This window comes from Schistocerca americana, chromosome 1 (assembly GCF_021461395.2).
Source record: "Schistocerca americana isolate TAMUIC-IGC-003095 chromosome 1, iqSchAmer2.1, whole genome shotgun sequence".
Classification (NCBI taxonomy): Eukaryota; Metazoa; Arthropoda; class Insecta; order Orthoptera; family Acrididae; genus Schistocerca; species Schistocerca americana.
Window position 1 is genome coordinate 898155882 of NC_060119.1, and position 19511 is coordinate 898175392.

Sequence of the window (19511 nt, forward strand, 5' to 3'; positions counted from 1 at the left end):
GCGCAAAAGTCTTTGCTTTGTCAGCACTTTTCGAATTTTGTTATTAAACCACGGTGCGCCCCTTCTGTCTTAATCCACTAACTCAGCACACAGCTCTACAGACCGCAGTTTACAATCCATTTAAACTTTGCCCAAAATTTCTCTGCTTCAATCATAGGGGAAACATACGATCTCCATTCATTGTCTAAGTGGGATGCTAGCAACTGCTTATTTGCTGTTTCTAACAAAAATCCTTGCCTAGGCTTCTTGAATTATTTATTAACTTTAGTAACTATTATCACTACGATGTTATCATAATTACTAATCCCTGTATGTGTACTCACACTGTCGAAAAGGTCAGGCCTGTTTGTAGCTACAGAGCCTAAATTATTTTCATTAAGTGTAGGCTGTCGAACTAGGTGCTCAAGACAGCTTTTGGAAAATGTTTTCAAATTTTCAAACGTACTTAAAAAGACTGCCTGTCTGTAGCCCCTGGAATGATACGATAGACATCCCTGTCTGTAGTCAAGCAGTTAAGTCACCTCCAACAAATATTGTATGATCTGGGTATTTTTACACTGTTGTGTGTATACTCTTTGTAGGACTCAAAAGCTGCCATAGGGAGTTGAGTGGCTGGTAAAAACATCCAGTAATTAACTTCATTTCACATAGACATGTCCAGATAACTTCATGGTCCAACTCAAAATACATCTCCTTCGAGACAAAATTTTTGTCAAATACAGTGGACATTCCCCTCCTATGGTGGCTAATCTGTCTTTCTGATGCATATTCTACGACTCAAAAAATATTTCAGAGCTTTCTACATTGGGTTTCAGCCAGATCTCGGTTCTGAGAATAACTTGAGCGCATCAAAGTCCCTGCACATCAGTAATTTTGGGAAATTTGTTACGAATGCCTTGACAATTTACCGATAAAATTTTGACAGTCGAAGTGTCTTTGCTCTGAATATAGTCTGATTTCAATATCTGCGTCTTGACTGGCGAGTATTCATCAGAGTACCTCAGACTATCCCCATGTGCTCTCCAAAAATATTCTACTACCTGAATAGGTGCTTCCATTGTGTAGTTCACTCCTGACCTTCAAGAGGAGTCCAAAAATCTACAGCCAAGACCGTCACAGACTCGATGAAGCCTTTGGCTAAGACCCCCCCCCCATCCCCTCCCCCTCTCACTTCAATATCAAAGCACACAGATCAACTCTGGGAACAATGCTGAAAACTGTGATCTCTGATTGTACGCCACACACAAGTCCAGCAACCATTCCAACTTCCACGAGCCACCCATATGAACTGAAGATAGCCTCGTCCACAAATAAGGACATTGCACAGGACTCCTTACTGTAGACATTATACTAGTTGTAAAAAATAGGGTGACAGTATAAAAACTTTCCTGGGGAATACTGTTATCCTGCTCAAAACTATCTAACAACAGCACATCACCACCTCACTATCCATAAAACGTTTTGTTTAAGAACGACCAGTAGCAGGGTGTGATATTGTTGCAGTGTTGCACAACTCCCAATAATTTTATAATTCATTTGTCCCCTTTTTTATGTTCATTGGTTTAGGAAGCCTAATACATACCATGAAATACATTACAATAAACTATGTTTGGTCGTCCAGTGTTCTGTCACTTTGTAATGGACCCAAAAACGCTTCCGGGCTTGCACAAAACTCAAGGTTTTGCATTCACATGAAAACTCCCTGGCAGACAGTGCAATCCACTGTACTTCAAGCAGGTATGAGTATTGGTCTGTCCTACCACCAGGCGGTATGCTCACTAGTGATGTCACAGGAAGTTGCAGTCGGCGTGGGAACTCCTTGACTGGAAAAAGTCCTGAATTCCCTGTTAGGTAGCACCACTCTATGGAGGACATGTCTCCCAGCTTTCTCTCCCCCTGCAACATTATTTTGTTATCCAAGCTGCTAGAGTACGCCAATCTGCCACCCGCAAAGGTCCCAACATTGATTTTTCAACAGCAATCATAATAATTTTGTTTCCTTCACATATTGGTTTTCAGGGTAGAAATTAACGAGTAAACATTTTCTCATCAGCATAACTGCATTTTATAGTTCTGTCAATCGTAACTAGAGCTTATATTTAGTGATAACATACCGATATTTGTGGATGTGCCTAGAATAATGAGATTGTTGGTGTTACTGCAGTCGCTATATTTATATTTATCACGTGTATGACTATTTTTCCTAAGAGCCAGTGTATAGTTGTTCAGGTGTTTCAGGTTTGACAGAGTATTTTGGTTTTGATACTGCAGTTATCTGTGCATTGCTGTATCTGATACAACCTCGACAGTAAGAAATAGCTCGTCATACAGTTTCTAGATTGTGGGGTGCGAGTGAAAATGAATGGCGTAAATAATTTACAAGTACAGACTTTTCCCACCATCCTAATGAGGAGGAGATTGTTGTAAAGATACCAGGACGACTGTTACTAGTTTTAAATGCTGTGCAAAATATTAATACTGAAAATCTACAAGTTTAAGACACCATTTAAAATGGATATTTATAAAAACAGAGATTGATGCTGTGCCTGTGAAGGTAAGCATTATTCTGTTTCCCACGCCTATCTTTTGGTGGGGAACCTATGTGGACGAAAGTGGGAGTTACAGACATAAACCATCAGAATACCAAAATGAAGAAACATGAACTTCAGCTATACACATAGAAAATTGTTTAGGACTAGCACTTTTTGGAACTGTCAACATAGCTGAACGATTGGATAGTGGGTATAGAAGGAAAATTGTAGATTATAACGAAGAAATTAGGCATAATAGTTAGGTGTTAAATGTTTTAATAAATTTTAATCGTTTCTGTGATTCCTTTGAGTCGGCTGTAAAAGATCGTGATGAAACTGAATCGTCATCAAACCCTGTTGTTTTCAGATGTTTGATTAATTTTAGCACTGAATTGGATGCAGCACTAAAATATCATTTGGATAAGCCAACTGTTTTCAAAGGACTATACAACACTGTTCAAAATCAACTTTTACAAATTATGTTGGAGATGTGCCAAGAAGAAATTTCACAGCAAATCAGGAAATCAGAATTTTTAGATGTTATAGCAAATGAAACTTGTGATATATCGAACACATTTCAGATAGCTGTTGAATTCTGATACGTATTAAGAGGTAAAACAATAGAAAAGTTCTGTATCGTTCTGTCTCCTTCCAAACATGAGGCACAGACATTAGCTCCGAGTTCGATAGAAGAATTAGACAAACAAAAAGGAAATCAGACTTCCCAAAATTAACTGCGCAGTCCTATGAAGGGACATCCATTATGGCTGGTTCGTCTGGTGGGATACAAGCTGTTATGAAAAAGTTCTATCATAATGCAGAATATGCACATTGTTACACCCATCAAGTTATGAGCAAGGTGGCATCAATCAAGCTCAATGCGAAAATATTTTTTCGAGTTTGCAAGGAATATGTGCTTTCTTCTCAAACCACCCACAATATACCGCGATCCTTGATGGGATGCTGAGAAAGTGTTTGCCTCGATCTCTTGCAGTCTCGATCTGTAAACGCAGTTCATGACTGCAAGAAAGACATTGTTCAGTGTATGAATGACATATTGGAGGGTGACTCTATAATGAGTGAAATTACAAGTTGCCAGGCACTTCACCATAAAAAAGTTTTTTTCCAGTTGTAGCTTTAATTATTGGTTGCAATTCTTCAGTAAAGCTATGTCATTAGTCGAAGTTCTCTGCAATTAGATACAGTACAGAGACACTAATCTGTGCTCTGCCCATATGGCCATTACAGCATTTGAAATAAATATTATCAAGATTCGAGAAGAAATTGACATAACTATTGTAAATGAATCTACTGATTGCTCAATGAAGAAAAGAAATCTGGACGAGACTGAGTGGAAAAGAGAACCAAGGGAAGTGTGCGATGTGATAATTTCTGAAGCTAAAGATCGTTAAAGTTTCTCAGGTCATCTTGTAACTTCATGATTGTTTCTCCCAGAGAAGTTCGCCTTGTACTGTTCTAATTTCCCTGAAGGTATCTTAAAGGGACTGTGTTCAGTTTATACGTTTTTGGATAAGATAAAACTTCGACTTGAACTATCTTCTAACTAACTAGCACAAGAATTTAAATTATTGACTGGTGCCGTTAGTCTAAAAGAATTTATAATAACCAACAACCTAAGGAAGACGTTTACTGAGTACACTAAACTGTTCACAATTCTCTTGTCGTCGGTTGAAGTACGAAGGTCCTTTTCAACTTTGAAAATAATAAAATCGTTCTTATGAAACTCTTTGAGCTAGAAAAGACTGACGGTCTTGGCAATGTTTTCCATTGAAAGAAATCTCGTGATGGAGATTGTAGACTTCAATCAGTATGTGACTGACAAGGTTCCATCAGTGAAAAACTAGAGGACAAGTTTTCAGTACAAATTAGGTACAAATAAGTATACCGTAATTATAATGTATAAAACGTCTCTTATTTGCAGTCTTTTAAATGATGAACGTATTTAAGATCCACCAGGAATGTACGGGTAGCTCATTACATAACATAACAGTTTTTCTAGATAGATGATAAATCCTAGCATGCTCTTTGCCACTAATATTTTTCTGTCTAGATACATCTCTAACTTGCTGCAGGATCGTAAATTGGATTTAAAAACTGAATTTTGTGTCCTCCATATACCATGACTTCAAGTGGTGTTTACATCGTAACAAATGTTGGGAAGCCAGGCGCTAGCAGAATAATTTCCTCCCCTGTAAATATCTCATATAAAAGTGCAACATTGAAACTTTAGTGCACTACCCAACTTCAGACACTACCAGACACCACAGAGATGGACTGAATAAATATGGAGAGGTGGCTATGAACGCCTCACTGGTGAAGCTGTCTGAGAAAATTGTGCCTCCTAGTGATGTTGTACACCTTACTGATCTCGAAAAATTATCCCTATACAGTGCCTTTAAATAGGACTGCCTTTTGGACGGCCAGCTCTAGCAGGGTCAGATGGCTGACAGTGGATCGATATTTCCTGAATCCACCCTGAAAGCAGCTAAGGTATCCAATGAAGAGACTAGACAATGGTTGATAATTCACTCCAAGTCTTTCCTACACAGCTTGTTAATGTGATGCTGCAGTAATTATTCTGTCCTTTCTTCGAGTGTTAGCAGACATAGGCGACATAAAAATAAAAAAGCTTGCATACTTTGCCTACTTTCATTCCATAATGTCATATGGTATAATATTTTGGGGTAACTCTTCAAGTCAAACAAAAGTTTTCAGAGTCCAAAAGCGTGTAATACGTATTATTTGTGGAGTAAATTCACGGACGTCCTGTAGAAACCTCTTCAAAGAACTGAGTATACTAACTACTGCCTCTCAGTATATTTACTCATTAATGAAATTTGTCCTAAATAATATATATCGTTTTCCAACAAACAGCTCAGTTCATACATACAATACCAGGAACAAAAATGATCTGCACAAGGACTTAAAAGCACTCACTTTAGTTCAAAAAGGGGTCCACTACTCAGGAACACTCATCTTCAATAATTTGCCAGTAAACATAAAAAATTTAGTTACAAATAAAGATCAGTTTAAAAGGAGCCTGAAAGACTTACTAGTGGCCAACTCCTTCTACTCCATTGACGATTTTTTTAAGAGAAACAAATGATGTATTGTATATATTCATACTATTAGTATTGTTATTTCAGCTTAAAAAAAAATAATTTGACATGTTCCACATCCACGAGGATCTCCTCAGCACGGATCTATGGAACGAAAAACTAATCTGGTCTGAGGAGAGGTATCAAAGTTGCCTCCCTCTACGAGTTGGAAAATTGCCTTGTGCACCATATCACATTAAAATATTCTAGAAGTATTTCCTTTGATGCTTACTGCAAATTTTACAGTAGAGGTATTGGATTTTGTCATGAGTAGCTTCCTGAACAATTGCATTCAGGTCCCCCTGTGGCAGGGTTCAGCAGTATCTGAGGTATGACAAAATCCAATACATCATAGCGTGAAATTTGCAGTAAGCATCAAAGGAATTACTCAAAATTGTTGAATATGATGTCTAACTGACCCATTCGCATGGTCACATGGTAGTGGCAGGACAGTGGATAATGGCTGAAAGTGGTAGTAGTCGTCTCAAAATTTTCTGCCATTGTTTGGGCGATGTCACTAGGCATTGTTTGGCGACACTGCTGCTTCAGTACTGCTACTGTAACTAAACGACTGCATTTGCCAGAAATCCTCCTGTGGTTCCCCATACTTTCACAGAACAAGTGGAGTGAATGATAAAGTCCAGGAACGCTTGTCGTGACCTTTTCTTGCTTTCCTCGATTATGCATTAATCTTTGACTCTCACTACACAAAATACTGAAAGGTTTCCTGCTGTTAGGCAGCATTTAAACCGTCGTAGAGTTGCACACCTGACCTGGATTGCTGAGTGCAATGCATCAGTCCACCTAGGTACAGACTGCCTTTTAAGATGACCTAAGGATTGAATAGATAAGTCAGCAGCATGGTGGTTCACTTGTGTGTATAGTTCGCCCATTCCTGGATGCTGCTTTGGTGTTCTAACACAGCCAGCTAGTGGAACAGCGACCGATTAACTTAGCTGATCATCCATTTCAGCGGCTTCCTTTCAAAGATTGCTCCATCTGGGAGGTGAATCAAAAGTATGAAGCGATGTGTAGGACTACATAGATTTTTTTCGAAAATTCGTAGGTTTCGCTGTTCATTCATCATGTGCCTTATTCATACTTTGATGTTCTCTTACCACCCAGTTTCTTTTTCATCTCTCAAGTTTAAAAATTGCTTCTAGTACTTAAAACAGTGACTCTGATAAGTAAAAACGTAGTATTTCCTCTGTTAGTCATGGGGAAATGTAGACGTAAAGTGAACAGTAAATATCTAGAAGACTTTCCTTTCGTTAAAAGACAGAATGAGAATGGTAACTAGGCCTATAAAGTCTGCATTGCAAAATTTAGCGTTGGACGCGGAAGGCTACCAGTATTGCAACCCATCAAATCATGTGAAGTAAAACAAACATATTCTCGCTGTTCAAAACAAATCGTTGAGAACTGAAACTGAGAAATAGTTTCCTAACTGTGAAAACAGCCACAAACCTAGAACAAAAATTTACAGTGAATGATGCGTCATCTACATACCATATCAAACTATAACGCACAACCAACACTTTTCAACCAGAAGGTTTCATGCTCCCAAACGAACGCAAAATCTGTTAACACGAATGTAATTACAGAATTTACTATGGAACAATTTATGAATCCCCAAAGAAGCAAAATTTATTTAACAACTGATCCTTCCCATAGCTACAGCCACATAGATTACAGACTGGTTTTTTTATTTACCGAGTTTTACCTTTCAGATAAAGGTATTTTCGTTCGAGTCTTGGAACTGAAAAATAATGGTGTTGAATACGAAGAACATTGACTTTATATGTCTTACATTTTCTGGAAAAGTTCAGTGTTAAAAGTATGGCAACTATTTCAGCTGATAGAACAAATACTTTTTATGGAGGGACGAAAAGGAAATGTAAAAATGATCCTTATAATAAAGAGCAACATATAGCTCCAACAAATTACTAGGTGTATGATACCATACCTACATTGTGCACAATGCTCTCCAACAGCCCCAACCATAAACAAATTTTGCCTGCTGCTGACACTTTGGCTGTAAACTGTTCATCATTATTCAGAGCGATCCGAAAAGATTAATGGTATACAACTGATAAGTGGGAAAAAATCAACTGACATTTTCATGCTAATGTTGCACATGTTCAGAAATTACCATAACCTATACGAATAGTGAAAAATATCTTTCAAATGTGAAGTGTAGTATGAACTTTCTGCTCAATCCAGACAGTGCTACTGCAGAAGAGGCGTCCAAATTTAACTTGTAGCCGCGCAATAGAAATATAGATAAATAAGAAATTACAGAATGCAGTTACGAGTTAAACAATGGGAGACACAAGCTGTAAACAGTATACAAGGAAACTGTACCTAACACTTTTTTGTTTGTGACATTGTGGTGCCAGTATATGGTTTCAAAACGAAGATTAATTAAGTTCCTGCTTCGCTGTTTCCCGCCAGGTTGGGAAGATAAAAAAATCGGTTTGGATAACTTATTTGTAAGTAATGTGACGCCAAAGGGTTTAGTGTTCGTTGATTTGTAGTGGAACCGTACTAGCATTACTTTCATGTATTTTTCTTGAATTTGATAGCGGTGCAGTCTGTATGAATTTTAAGTTTAACCCTCTGCCCGACATTTAATTATGAACGGCAGAGTAATTATGTAGATGCAGATATTTCTTCTTTGTTTGTTTTATTTTACGAAGGATTGCCGAACGGAGATTTATGAAAAATGACATTTAACTCAGGTAGAATAGTTCAATGAGAAAAAAAAGTGTTCTCATTGTTTTTGTAATTGAGAATTGCATTGTATCATGTTAACTCGCCTCATAGAAAGCCAATGAAATTGTCTTTTAAAAAAAACACCTCATATTTGCAGATTTGTGAAATAAAAAATTTGAAAAAGCCTCTTCCATGCAGCTGACAGTTGTTTAGAGTATGAATGTGGGAGATGAACATTAAAACGGTGAATTATACACAGAAAACTTTGTTATTAAGGACAGTCTGTATTAAAAAGTAAATTAATTGTTTTGCCAGGCAACGATATCAAGTGCTGTTGTTCATAGCAACCGTTGCACAACGACTCAACGAGACCAGAATGCAGTTAGGAGTTAAACAATGTGAGGCAGAAGCTGTATGCTGTAGCCAAGGAGACTGTAGGCCTACCTATCACTTTTTTGTTTTTGACATGCGGTATAAGGTTTAGAAATGAGGATTAATAAGTTCCTGCTTCGCTATTTTCCGCCAGGTTGGTAAGATGAATGCAATTAGTGTGGTCAACTCATTTGTAATTAATGTGCGCCAAAGCTTTTAGTGTTCGTTCATTTATATCGGGACCGTACTATCATTACATTGATCTGTTTTTATTGAATCTGGTAGCCATACAGTCTACATGAACTTAAAGTATATGATACGGCAGCGACGAATGCCAAATGAAAACCCGTCAGCCTCCACAATTTTTGCCGGCCAATGTGGCCGAGCGGTTCTAGGCGCTTCAGTCTGGAACCGCGCGACCGCTACGGTCGCAGGTTCGAATCCTGCCTCGGGCATGGATGTGTGTGATGTTATTAGTTCTAAGTTCTAGGGGACTGATGACCTCAGATGTTAAGTCCCGTAGTGCTCAGAGCCATTTCAACCATTTCATTTCCACAATTTTCATCTGATCGCCGAGGGGTTAAATTTGCAGCAAATTTGCCATACTTCGATATTATTTTCTCTGATATTGTATCATCACTGTTGCGAGGTGTGGTGGCTTAATAAGGGCAATGCGAATGAACATTCGTTGAAAATGTAGTCATTCAATAATAAAACTGTAACAGCTCCTGATTGGCTTTTGTAAATATGATGGGAACATCGGTACTGAACACGCCTTTGCACAATGTTCCAATTAGCCCCTACAATGACAGTGACAATGGAAGATTGGCGCTAAGAAATTTCACAGTTTGTACAGGTGTTAAGTAGTTTTCTAAATTTTAAATTTTTCATCACATTTAGTCAAGTTGCTAAAATGTATTTTGAGTTCCTTTTACATTTACATTGAACTTAAGACATTATTCGTAGAAATCCTATCGGAATAATGTTGGCAAAGACGAATAATTGAAATATACCATCCATGACGTCATAGCACGTCAGATGGTGTAGCCACAATCGGGAATTAGTTAAAAAAAAGAAAAAAATTAACAGAGTTGCTGTAGGCACTCATCTTAATGTGCGATTTGGTTATCCCTCGCATTATTTCTCTGTGGCTGATAGAATGACCAAGTATTCCAACAAGTATGCCTGTGTTATCAGAAGTATTATTTTGAATTCAGACGTATGACATGGTATATTACTTGAACATCCACTACCACAGCTGTGCATTCATTGTGCTTGACTCCCATATGCACTGACAGGTATTTTTCCGCAGTATGATGTCTGGTACAGGGTGCACTCAGCCTTATAAGTCCAGTGGAGAAACAGCTCGATTGACAAGTAAAGGCTTGAAGTTCTGGAAAGCTACTGTGACTGAGTGAGCAGCATGTTGATGCCTTGCACCATCCACACTATATCTAAATGACTCCATGTGGTTGAAGATGACATGGCAGCCGATCAATATCATGTCGTCCTCTGGACCTGATTGCACAGTTCCTTTATGATTACTTGAAAATGTAGTTGGAGATACTCGTTCGACTCTTATGCGCAATAATATGTGCTTTAATTATCTCTTGCATTATTTCTTTGTGACTGATAGAATGATACAGGATTGCAACCAGTATGTCACCAGAAATGCATACACAGTGAATACTAAATTGTAGCCACTTACGTACATTGTTGGACATTAAAACTGTAACAGCATGAAGGCATCATGCAACAAATGTCAAATTGGCATAAAATGTACTACATACATGGATATGCAAAGATTTATCATTTCAGCACAACTACATGAAGCATGTAGGAGTAATGCCACATGCATTCTGTATCTAAGGAAAGATTACACAGTGAGTTACACAATCAGTAACTGCATTTGGAAGTTGCTCATTTGTGAGAAGGTTGTGCTATGGCTCATGTAAAAAGGGACAGACATCTACCAATAATTGTCGAAATTCAGCAGTAGAACAATTGATCCAGATCTATGCTGCAGTTTATCATTCTGTAATATTGCTGCTCATGTTGGTCAGGACTCCACAACTATCATAAAAATATGGAATCAGTGGGTTTAGGAGGCCCATATTTATTGTTACACAGGAAGTCAGTGCCCCACATACCTAGAGATATATTGTTTGCCTGATTGTGCAGGACCATACTGCCACATCACTTACCTTGGGGTAGAAATTGGTCTTGTTTTCAGCAAGACAAGTATTCACAGACACAGTGCAACAATGTCTGTGGCATAACAGACTTTCTGTACAGTAACCATTGTTGCAGCTTCCCTGTGTGCATCAGCAGAGAGAGGCCTGCCGACAGTGGTGCAACCAATGACAGTACTCAACAAAGGAGTGGCACCACACTGTCTTTTCAGATGAGTTTTAATTGTGTGTGCAGAGTGACAAGGAATGTACCCATCAACATTTTCTGGTTTGTCAAGTATCCTGTCTTTGAGAGCTTAAGAATTGTATCTTTTAACAAGATAACACAAGACCTCCTGTTGCCCTTTTTGTCCTGTCTTATGTGAATGCAGGGGATGTGTGATTGTTGCCCTGAGAGCACATTCCTCAGATTCATCACCCATTGAAAACAGCTGTCATCAGTTGCAGAGGGACTGGCATGCCACCATTTGCCAGCCACTATGGTTAATGAGCTTCGGTATGACATTAATGAAGCGCGAAATGACATACAATCAATCGGGGTAACTTAGTACCACATTTTACAATTTTTTGAAAATAATGGACCCAAAATAAATTATACATTGCAATAGACATTGTAGCATTTGTAGTTACTGATCACTTGCAAAATATATACTAACTATGCCCTATTAGAGTAAAATTTCAATTTTAATAGTGTTTCAAAGGTACACTGTCATTAAGGATAACTTAAGACCACGCTTACATTTTTCCTTTGTCTAATGCTCTGGTTAAATTTAGATCATGCCAGAAGGAAAGCAGATATTAATAAGATTTAAAAACAAATGATGTTAATTCAGTACTGCAGGTTTACTTTGAAATACGGAGGTATTTTTATCGACCTGACATCGTTCAACTTAAATCACTGTTGACAAAAGTTCCCATTGCAGACAACACAATTAGAAGGTAATCACAAGCCTAAGAGCTTGTAGGGAGTTGGGACAATTGAAAATGTGTGTCCAGACCGGGGCTTGAACCCGGGATCTCCTGTTTACATGGCAGATGCTTTATCCATCTGAGCCACCAAGGGCACAGAGGATAGTGCGACTGCAGGGATTTATCCCTTGCACACTCCCTGAGTGACCCACATTCTCAAATTAATGTCCACACACTACAGTCGTAGTGCCCCTGCCCGTTACACTCATTACTCACAGCAGACAATCTTACCGAGTCCCGTAAGAGTTCGCGCAATGCGTGTGCATCCAGCACAGAAGAAGAAGGTCAAGATGGTATCTGTTCTTTCAGACATGCCCAAAAGAACAGATACTATCTCCATATATTAACAGTTATCTTTCGGACATGTCTGAAAGAACAGATACCACCTTCATATAGTTAAGGCTAAGTGGCCATTGACCTTCTTCTTCTGTGCTGGATGTACATGCATTGCCCGAACTCTTACGGGACTCGGTGAGATTGTCTGCTGCAAGTAATGAGTGTAATGGGCAGGGGCACTACAAATGTACTGTGTGGACATTAAGTTTGGAATGTGGGTCTCATGGAGAGTGTGCAAGGGATAAATCCCTGCAGTTGCACTATCCTCTGTGCCCTTGGTGGCTCAGATGGATAGAGTGTCTGCCATGTAAGCAGGAGATCCCGGGTTCGAGTCCCGGTCGGGGCACACGGTTTCAACTGTCCCCGTTGTTGTATATCAACACCTGTCAACAGTTTAGGGTCTTGATTTAGTTATCATTTCAAAGTGCTAAGTGGTGCAAAGACGTCCCAACAGTTAAAAAGCAGCCCTGAGTGTCTGTACCAGTTGATACCCAGCTGAATTTGAGCCACCACACCCAGTATCCCCCTCCCACCAAAAATCAGGTAGAAGCTTAAAGTGTACACTTCCTACTATACTGTATAATAGGAATTTCATTATTTGCTTGCTTCCTGGTACTGCAATTTTAATGACTAGAAATGTATTACTGTGTAAGTCCTTTCATCATATTCCATATAACAGTGATGTGTCATGATAATATAACTGTTGTTGATAATAGTCTCATATTCTCAGGTAAGTCTTTCTGGTTTGTATAAAATGCATATGTGAATCATCAGCTGTTTTTATTTTAAACCCAACTTCTACCAGTTTCGGTCTTGGACCATCTTCACGAATGAAGGGTTAAAGTGGTTTAAGCCACAATACTGCATTAGTCATTAGTTAAAATGTGTAGTGCATGCCATGAATGTAAATATGAGAGACAGGACTTCAAAAGCAAACATCTGAATTCTAAATGTATACAGAGCAGTTCTCCTGTGTTCATGCATAGTATTCTGTAGATTCCATCATGACAGAGAATCTCTGGGGATGTGTAGTGAATAAAGGTATTTATTAATAATTAGTATTGATAAGAAATTATCATAAAGTGCTCCTGAGGGACATATGAACTACACCATCAATGATAACTTTTTGTATTTAGTTTATACTCAGTGGTGGGCATGACAAGACATCCTGTGAAACATTGTTAAATGCCTTCTCTGAAAACCACAAACAACAGATGGATGGTACCCCAGTCATGATGGAAATATATTAGATCTAACAGTAACAATAGACTAACCTCTTTCAGGATTCCCACATCGAAACTGGTATCAGTGACTATGAGGCAGTTGTAGTGACAGCAAATACAAAAGCAAAACGGACAACTAGAATGAGTAGAAAGATTTATATGTTCATTAAACTAGGTAAAGAATGTGTAGATCGTATCTCAGTGGAAAGCATGAAGCTTTCAGCTCGGGGCAGAAACGTGTAGAACAACTATATCTCAAGTTTAAAAGAGTAGTTGACCATGCTATGGACAGATATGTACTTAATAGAACAGTTAGTAGTGGGAGGGACCCTCCATGGTATGCAGTCACCTTAAAGAAATAGGGACTGATGCATATTATGTGTAACACAAGGCAGAGGTCTACAGATTCACATATGTTGAATGAAAAGCATTTGGCTGCAAGAGAGCAACGTGTGAAACCATCAATGTCAACTGTAGCAGCATATTGTCAAAATATTTTGAATAGAACACAATGAAAATCTGTTCGCATATAGAGGCTGTTAGTGGTGTCAGAATTAATGTCCAGTCACTTGTGGATGAGGCAGGAACTGAAACTGAGGATAGCAAAACTCCATCTTTTACAAAGAAAAACCCAAGAGTATTGGCACATTTTAATTCTCACACCACTGAAAAGATGACTGGAGTAGATACTAGTGTGAGTGGTATTGAGAAATGCCTTGAATCGTTAAAATTACACCAAGCTGCAGGTCTTGGATTACTTATTAGTTTTGTGGCTGAGATATTACTGTTTTTTAAAAAAACTATGATCTACCAGAGATCTCTTTAACAATAAGCTGTGCCCAATAGTTGGAAGAAAGCACAAGTAACACCTGTGTACAACATGGGTAGCAGAAGTGCACAAAACTACCATTCAGTGTCCGTGACATTGATTTGTTGTAGAATCTTAGGATGTATTATGAGCTCAAATACAGTGACACATCTGAAACAGAGTAACCTCCTCCATAACAACCAGCATGGATCCCAAAAACATAAATCGTGTGAAACCCAACTCTAACTATTCTTGTGTGACATATTGAAAGCCATGGATCAGGGCAGTCAGGTAGACACAGTGTTCCTCAGTTTTTGAAAAGCATTTTACTCAGTACCACATCTACAATTATTATAAAAAAAAAGTATGATTGTATGGCATGTTGAGCGAAATTTGTGACTGGATTGGGGACTTTTTGGTAGGAAGGATGCAGCTAGTTATCTTGGATGGAGAGTCATCAACAGATGTAGTCGTAGCTTTGGGTGTGCCCTGGGGAAGTGTGTTGGGACTCTTGCTGTTAATACTGTATGTGAATGACCTTGGAGACAATATAAGTAGTCACCTCAAAATTTTTGCAGGTGATGCAGTTACCTATAATTCACTACTGTCTGAAAAAAGCTGTCCAAATGTTCTGTTAGATGTTGATAAGGTTTCAGAGTAGTGCAGCAATTTGCAGCTTGCATTCAGTGTTCAGAGATGTAAAATTGTGGACCTTCACAAAACAAAACAGAAAAAGTAACCCTTTACTATAATACCAATGAGTCACAATTGGAACCACTCAACTCATACAGGCATACCGTCTGCTATGCACTTCACATTGATTTTCAGAGTATATATGTATATGTGCTTAATAAAAGGCTGCCTCATCTTCTGGCCTTCTCTCTTTAGGCTAAGATAAACCTGTCCTGTTATACCTCCTTGTCCTCAGTCAGCCTGCTGATGTTCCCTGCAGAGGTTTATAATGCAAGGATTGCTGTTGGATTATGGTGTCTGTAACCTGTTTGCATTGTACTTTTCATGGGTTTTAGAACAAGTAAGAAGGAGGAAGTTGATACATATGAAAAAAATAATAAAATAAAAATAATAATAAAAAAGGAACAAAGTCCTAGGCCCTTCAGGTTCATAAAAAATTGTGTTTAATATCAATATTAGTTGCTACTCACCATATAGCAGAGATGCTGAGGTGCAGATAGGCATAACAATAGGACTGTCAGAAAGCGAGCTTTCGGCCAGCAAGGCCTTTGTCGAAAGCAGACAAAACACCCACCCACCCAAACACACACACACACACACACACACACACACAAACACACACACACGAAAATAGACAACACACACGCCCACACACACATTGACGCAAAAGCAACTCATACACACATGACTACAGTCTCTGGCAGCTAAAGCCAGACACACATTCCATCCTGGATTTTCCTTTGTGTGTGTTAAATATCACTTGGAAAACTGTTCACAATGTTGGATCAGAAAACAGACAAGCATGTAGTACTGACAGTTAATTGACTATCAGGTGGAAGTACCAGACATCGGGCAGTTCAGATTGAGCTGAGGATGTCCCACTTTGGATTGTCTGTCACAATACAAGGACTGAAGAACACAGTGTAACAGTAACTGATAATTTGTATTTAGCTCCAACAAACTTAAGTGATAGACACTGAAATGCCAAAGAAAGGGGAATAGGCATGCGAATTCAAATATAGAGATATATAAACAGGCAGAATACGGCACTGCAGTTGGCAACACCTATATAAGACACAATTGTCTGGTGCAGTTGTTAGACTGGTTACTGCTTCTACAATGGCAGGTTATCAAGATTTAAGTGAGTTTGAATGTGGTGTTATAGTTGGCGCATGAGCGATGGGACACAGCATCTCTGAGGTAGCGATGAGGTGGGGATTTTCCTGTACGACCATTTCATGAGTGTACTGTGAATATCAGGAATCCAGAATTCAAATAAAATATATGACATCGCTGCAGCTGGAAAAAGATTCTGCAAGAATGGGACCAATCACAATGAAGAGAATCGTTCAAAGTGACAGAAGTGCAACCCTTCCGCAAATTGTGGCAGATTTCAATGCTGGGCCATCAACAAGTGTCAGAATGTGAACCATTCAACGAAACATCATCAATATGGGCTTTTGAAGCCAAAGGCACACTCGTGTACCCTTGATCACTGCATGACACAGAGGTTTACACCTCGCCTGGACCTGTCGACACCGACATTGGACTATTGATGATTGGAAACATGTTGCCTGGTCGGACAAGTCTTGTTTCAAATAGTATTGAGCAGATGGATGTATACGGGTATGGAGACTAACTCATGAATCCATAGACACTACATGTCAGCAGGGGACTATTCAAGCTGGTGGAGGCTCTGTAATGGTGTGGGGCATGTGCAGTTGGAGTGATATTGCACACCTGATACGTCTAGATATGACTCTGACAGGTGACACATACGTAAGCATCCTGTCTGATCACCTGAACCATTCATGTTCATTGTGCATTCTGACAGATTTGGGCAGTTCCAACAGGACAATGTGACACCCCACACATCCAGAATTGCTACAGAGTGTCTCCAGAAACACTCTTCTGAGTTTAAACACTTCTGCTGGCCACCAAACTTCCCAGACATGAACATTATTGAGCATATCTGGGATACCTTGCAATGTGCTGCTCACTAGAGATCTCCAGCCCCTTGTACTCCTACGGATTTATGGGCAGCCCTGCAGGATTCATAATGTCAGTTCCCTCCAGCACTACTTCAGACATTAGTCAAGTCCATGCCATGTCGTGTTGTGGCACTTTTGCGTGCTTACAAGGGGCCTATACATTAGACAGTTGTACCAGTTTTTTTGGCTCTTCAGTGTAGCTATAGAACCAATAAAACAATAGATTATTTGACTGTGAAACTTAAATGTTAACATTAAAGTATACTGTTCAGTTAGTCACGGATAGTAAAAGAAAACCACCATATTACAGAATCATAAACAGTGACTCGGTCTAGAGATAAATTACGAGAATAATGTTGGGGAGAGATTTACAAGACAGAAAGCATAGATGGAAAATTTAATTCTTTTTCAAACATATTCCTACAGTACTTTGAGTATTTTTTCCCCTTAAACTTCTTCTTCTAGTGCCTATCCATTTTGGGTACTGGTGACCACCAAAGCTATATCACTTTTGTTTGTCAGAAAGAGTTCCTCACTTACATTTGAAGTCCGTGTTCCTAAGCTTCCAAGCCAACATGTTCTTCTTCTTCCTCATCCTGTTTTACCAGGTACCTTCCCATGAAGAATGCTCTGCAGCAGTTTTATAGCTGTTTCAATTTCTCATTATGCGGCTGAGATATTGTAGTTTTCTGCATTTTACTGGTTTTGGAACTTCATTCCTTTCTTCATTTTGCAGAGAATGCAGTCATTAGTAATTCTCTCTCTTTACGGCACTCTTAGCATTCCCCACTTAAATTAACAATGGAAAAACAGAACTGAAGCAAAGATAAGATATAGATACATTATAAGTTTAAAGTACCTTGTTTTAGGAAAGAAGAGACACCCCCATAAAGTAGAGAACATGGTGTAGTCAAGAGCTGAAACTCTATTACCACCAGTGTTATAATTAGTATTTATATAAATGTTACTCTATTACCACTTGTATTGTAATTAGTATTTATATAAATGTTAATCTGTCCTTTGTCACAGTGTATCACTAGATGACAGAGGCCATGAATTGTGAAATGTAATTCTGGAATTGCAGCTGTATTTGAATAATTGTCCAGAAACCCATCTGCTTACCAAAACAGGGCAGGACCAAGCTCCAACTTAAACAATACCACAACATTCATGTCAGCTTATAGAATGATTCAACACTGGACAATTACCTGGGGAAGACAGCTGGAATCCATAATTTGATGAAGTACTGCCTAAGTAGTCTGAAAATAGCATGGAAAAGATTCATAATAATGTACAGAAAGTTCTGGTTGAAAATTACAAATTATTTAGGAATAAAAGAGATGACTCACCAAAAGGCAGAAGCACTGTGTCATTGATAGGCACATAAACAAATGATAAGGAGCTTGGCTAGCTTTTGGAATGCATTTCCTTTTTCTAGCTGTAGGAAAAACATGCACACAAACACACACACACACATTCATTCACATGCACACAAAGACACACACACATTCACTCACATGCACACACTCATCTCTCTACATTGTGCTCAGTCGACTGCCAGCTCTTTACCGGCCCTTGGTGAGTGTACTGGGGTGAGGCGAGGATGTGGGGTGGGGTGAAGGCCTATTCTAAAATACTTTTTAATTTTATATATTTGTGCTCCAAATCTTCATCCTCAAAGCTAAAGTATTTGATGTTGGCTACTCAAACACTCTGCAGTCTGCATATTGCCCTTCTTGCAAAGCAAAAATATTTTCCATCTTTATTCCTTGTAATGTCTGTGATCGTTATAGCTTCATGATCATTGACACCCACCTCTGTCCTAAAATTTTAGATCTGTTAGTCAGCAGGAGGTCTGAGATGTTCTCACCAGCAAGTTCCCAAACTGTATGCTTCAAGCAATGTTGACATTAAAAACACTCTCAAATGAACCCTTGCCTACAGAGCCAGTTTTGATTGTACGACTCTCCCATTCTATAGCTGGAATGTTGAAGTCTCCTCCAGTTATAATAACATGATTAGGAAACTTACTCATGATATTCTCTAAGCTGTCTCTGAAATGCTCTGCGCTACAGCTCCTGATGCAGTTGGTCTTTTCAGAAGCACATGAGGAAACTGTCAAACTAAATGACATATTTGAACTAAGTACTACTGATGCTGCTGCCACTGCCACTGTGAGGTTCTCTACACTCTACAACTGGAGCACAACTGACTCTTTACTGCGGAACAGCTGCAAAATTCAAGTAAATTAGGTGACAATAGCACTGATGGCGCCATGAAACAACAAGATGAAGTTATTTCGCTCTACACTAGTGATCGCAAAATACATCAAAGTAAATAACACTTCTAAAAACAGATAAATAAACATACACTATTCACTTCTTCTCAGAAGTATGTAAGAAAACTGCTAAACTAAATAATGGATACGAACTATGGATGCTTTACAACTGGACTGCAGAACATTTGTTTTCATCTGTTGGTGTATTCATGGTCTTGAACCATATCACTGTGGAATCCCATTCATGTTTGAACGTATGTTGTATTACTTCTGCTCCAAATATG

At 38.8% G+C, this 19511-nt stretch overlaps 1 protein-coding gene and 1 non-coding gene across 2 annotated transcripts in view; both read left to right on the forward strand.

Moving 5' to 3' along the window:
- The first annotated feature begins 8851 nt into the window (after positions 1-8851).
- The window catches only part of LOC124547466 (dynein assembly factor with WDR repeat domains 1), a 92815-nt gene continuing 82155 nt past the window's right edge, over positions 8852-19511 (forward strand). The window contains exon 1 of the mRNA XM_047125107.1: positions 8852-8891. Within this exon, the coding sequence (XP_046981063.1) occupies positions 8852-8891 (40 nt within the window). The remainder of the gene's footprint in view (positions 8892-19511) is intronic.
- On the forward strand, positions 12506-12580 carry Trnat-ugu. The gene has a single exon. It is a non-coding gene; the product is annotated as a tRNA-Thr (tRNA).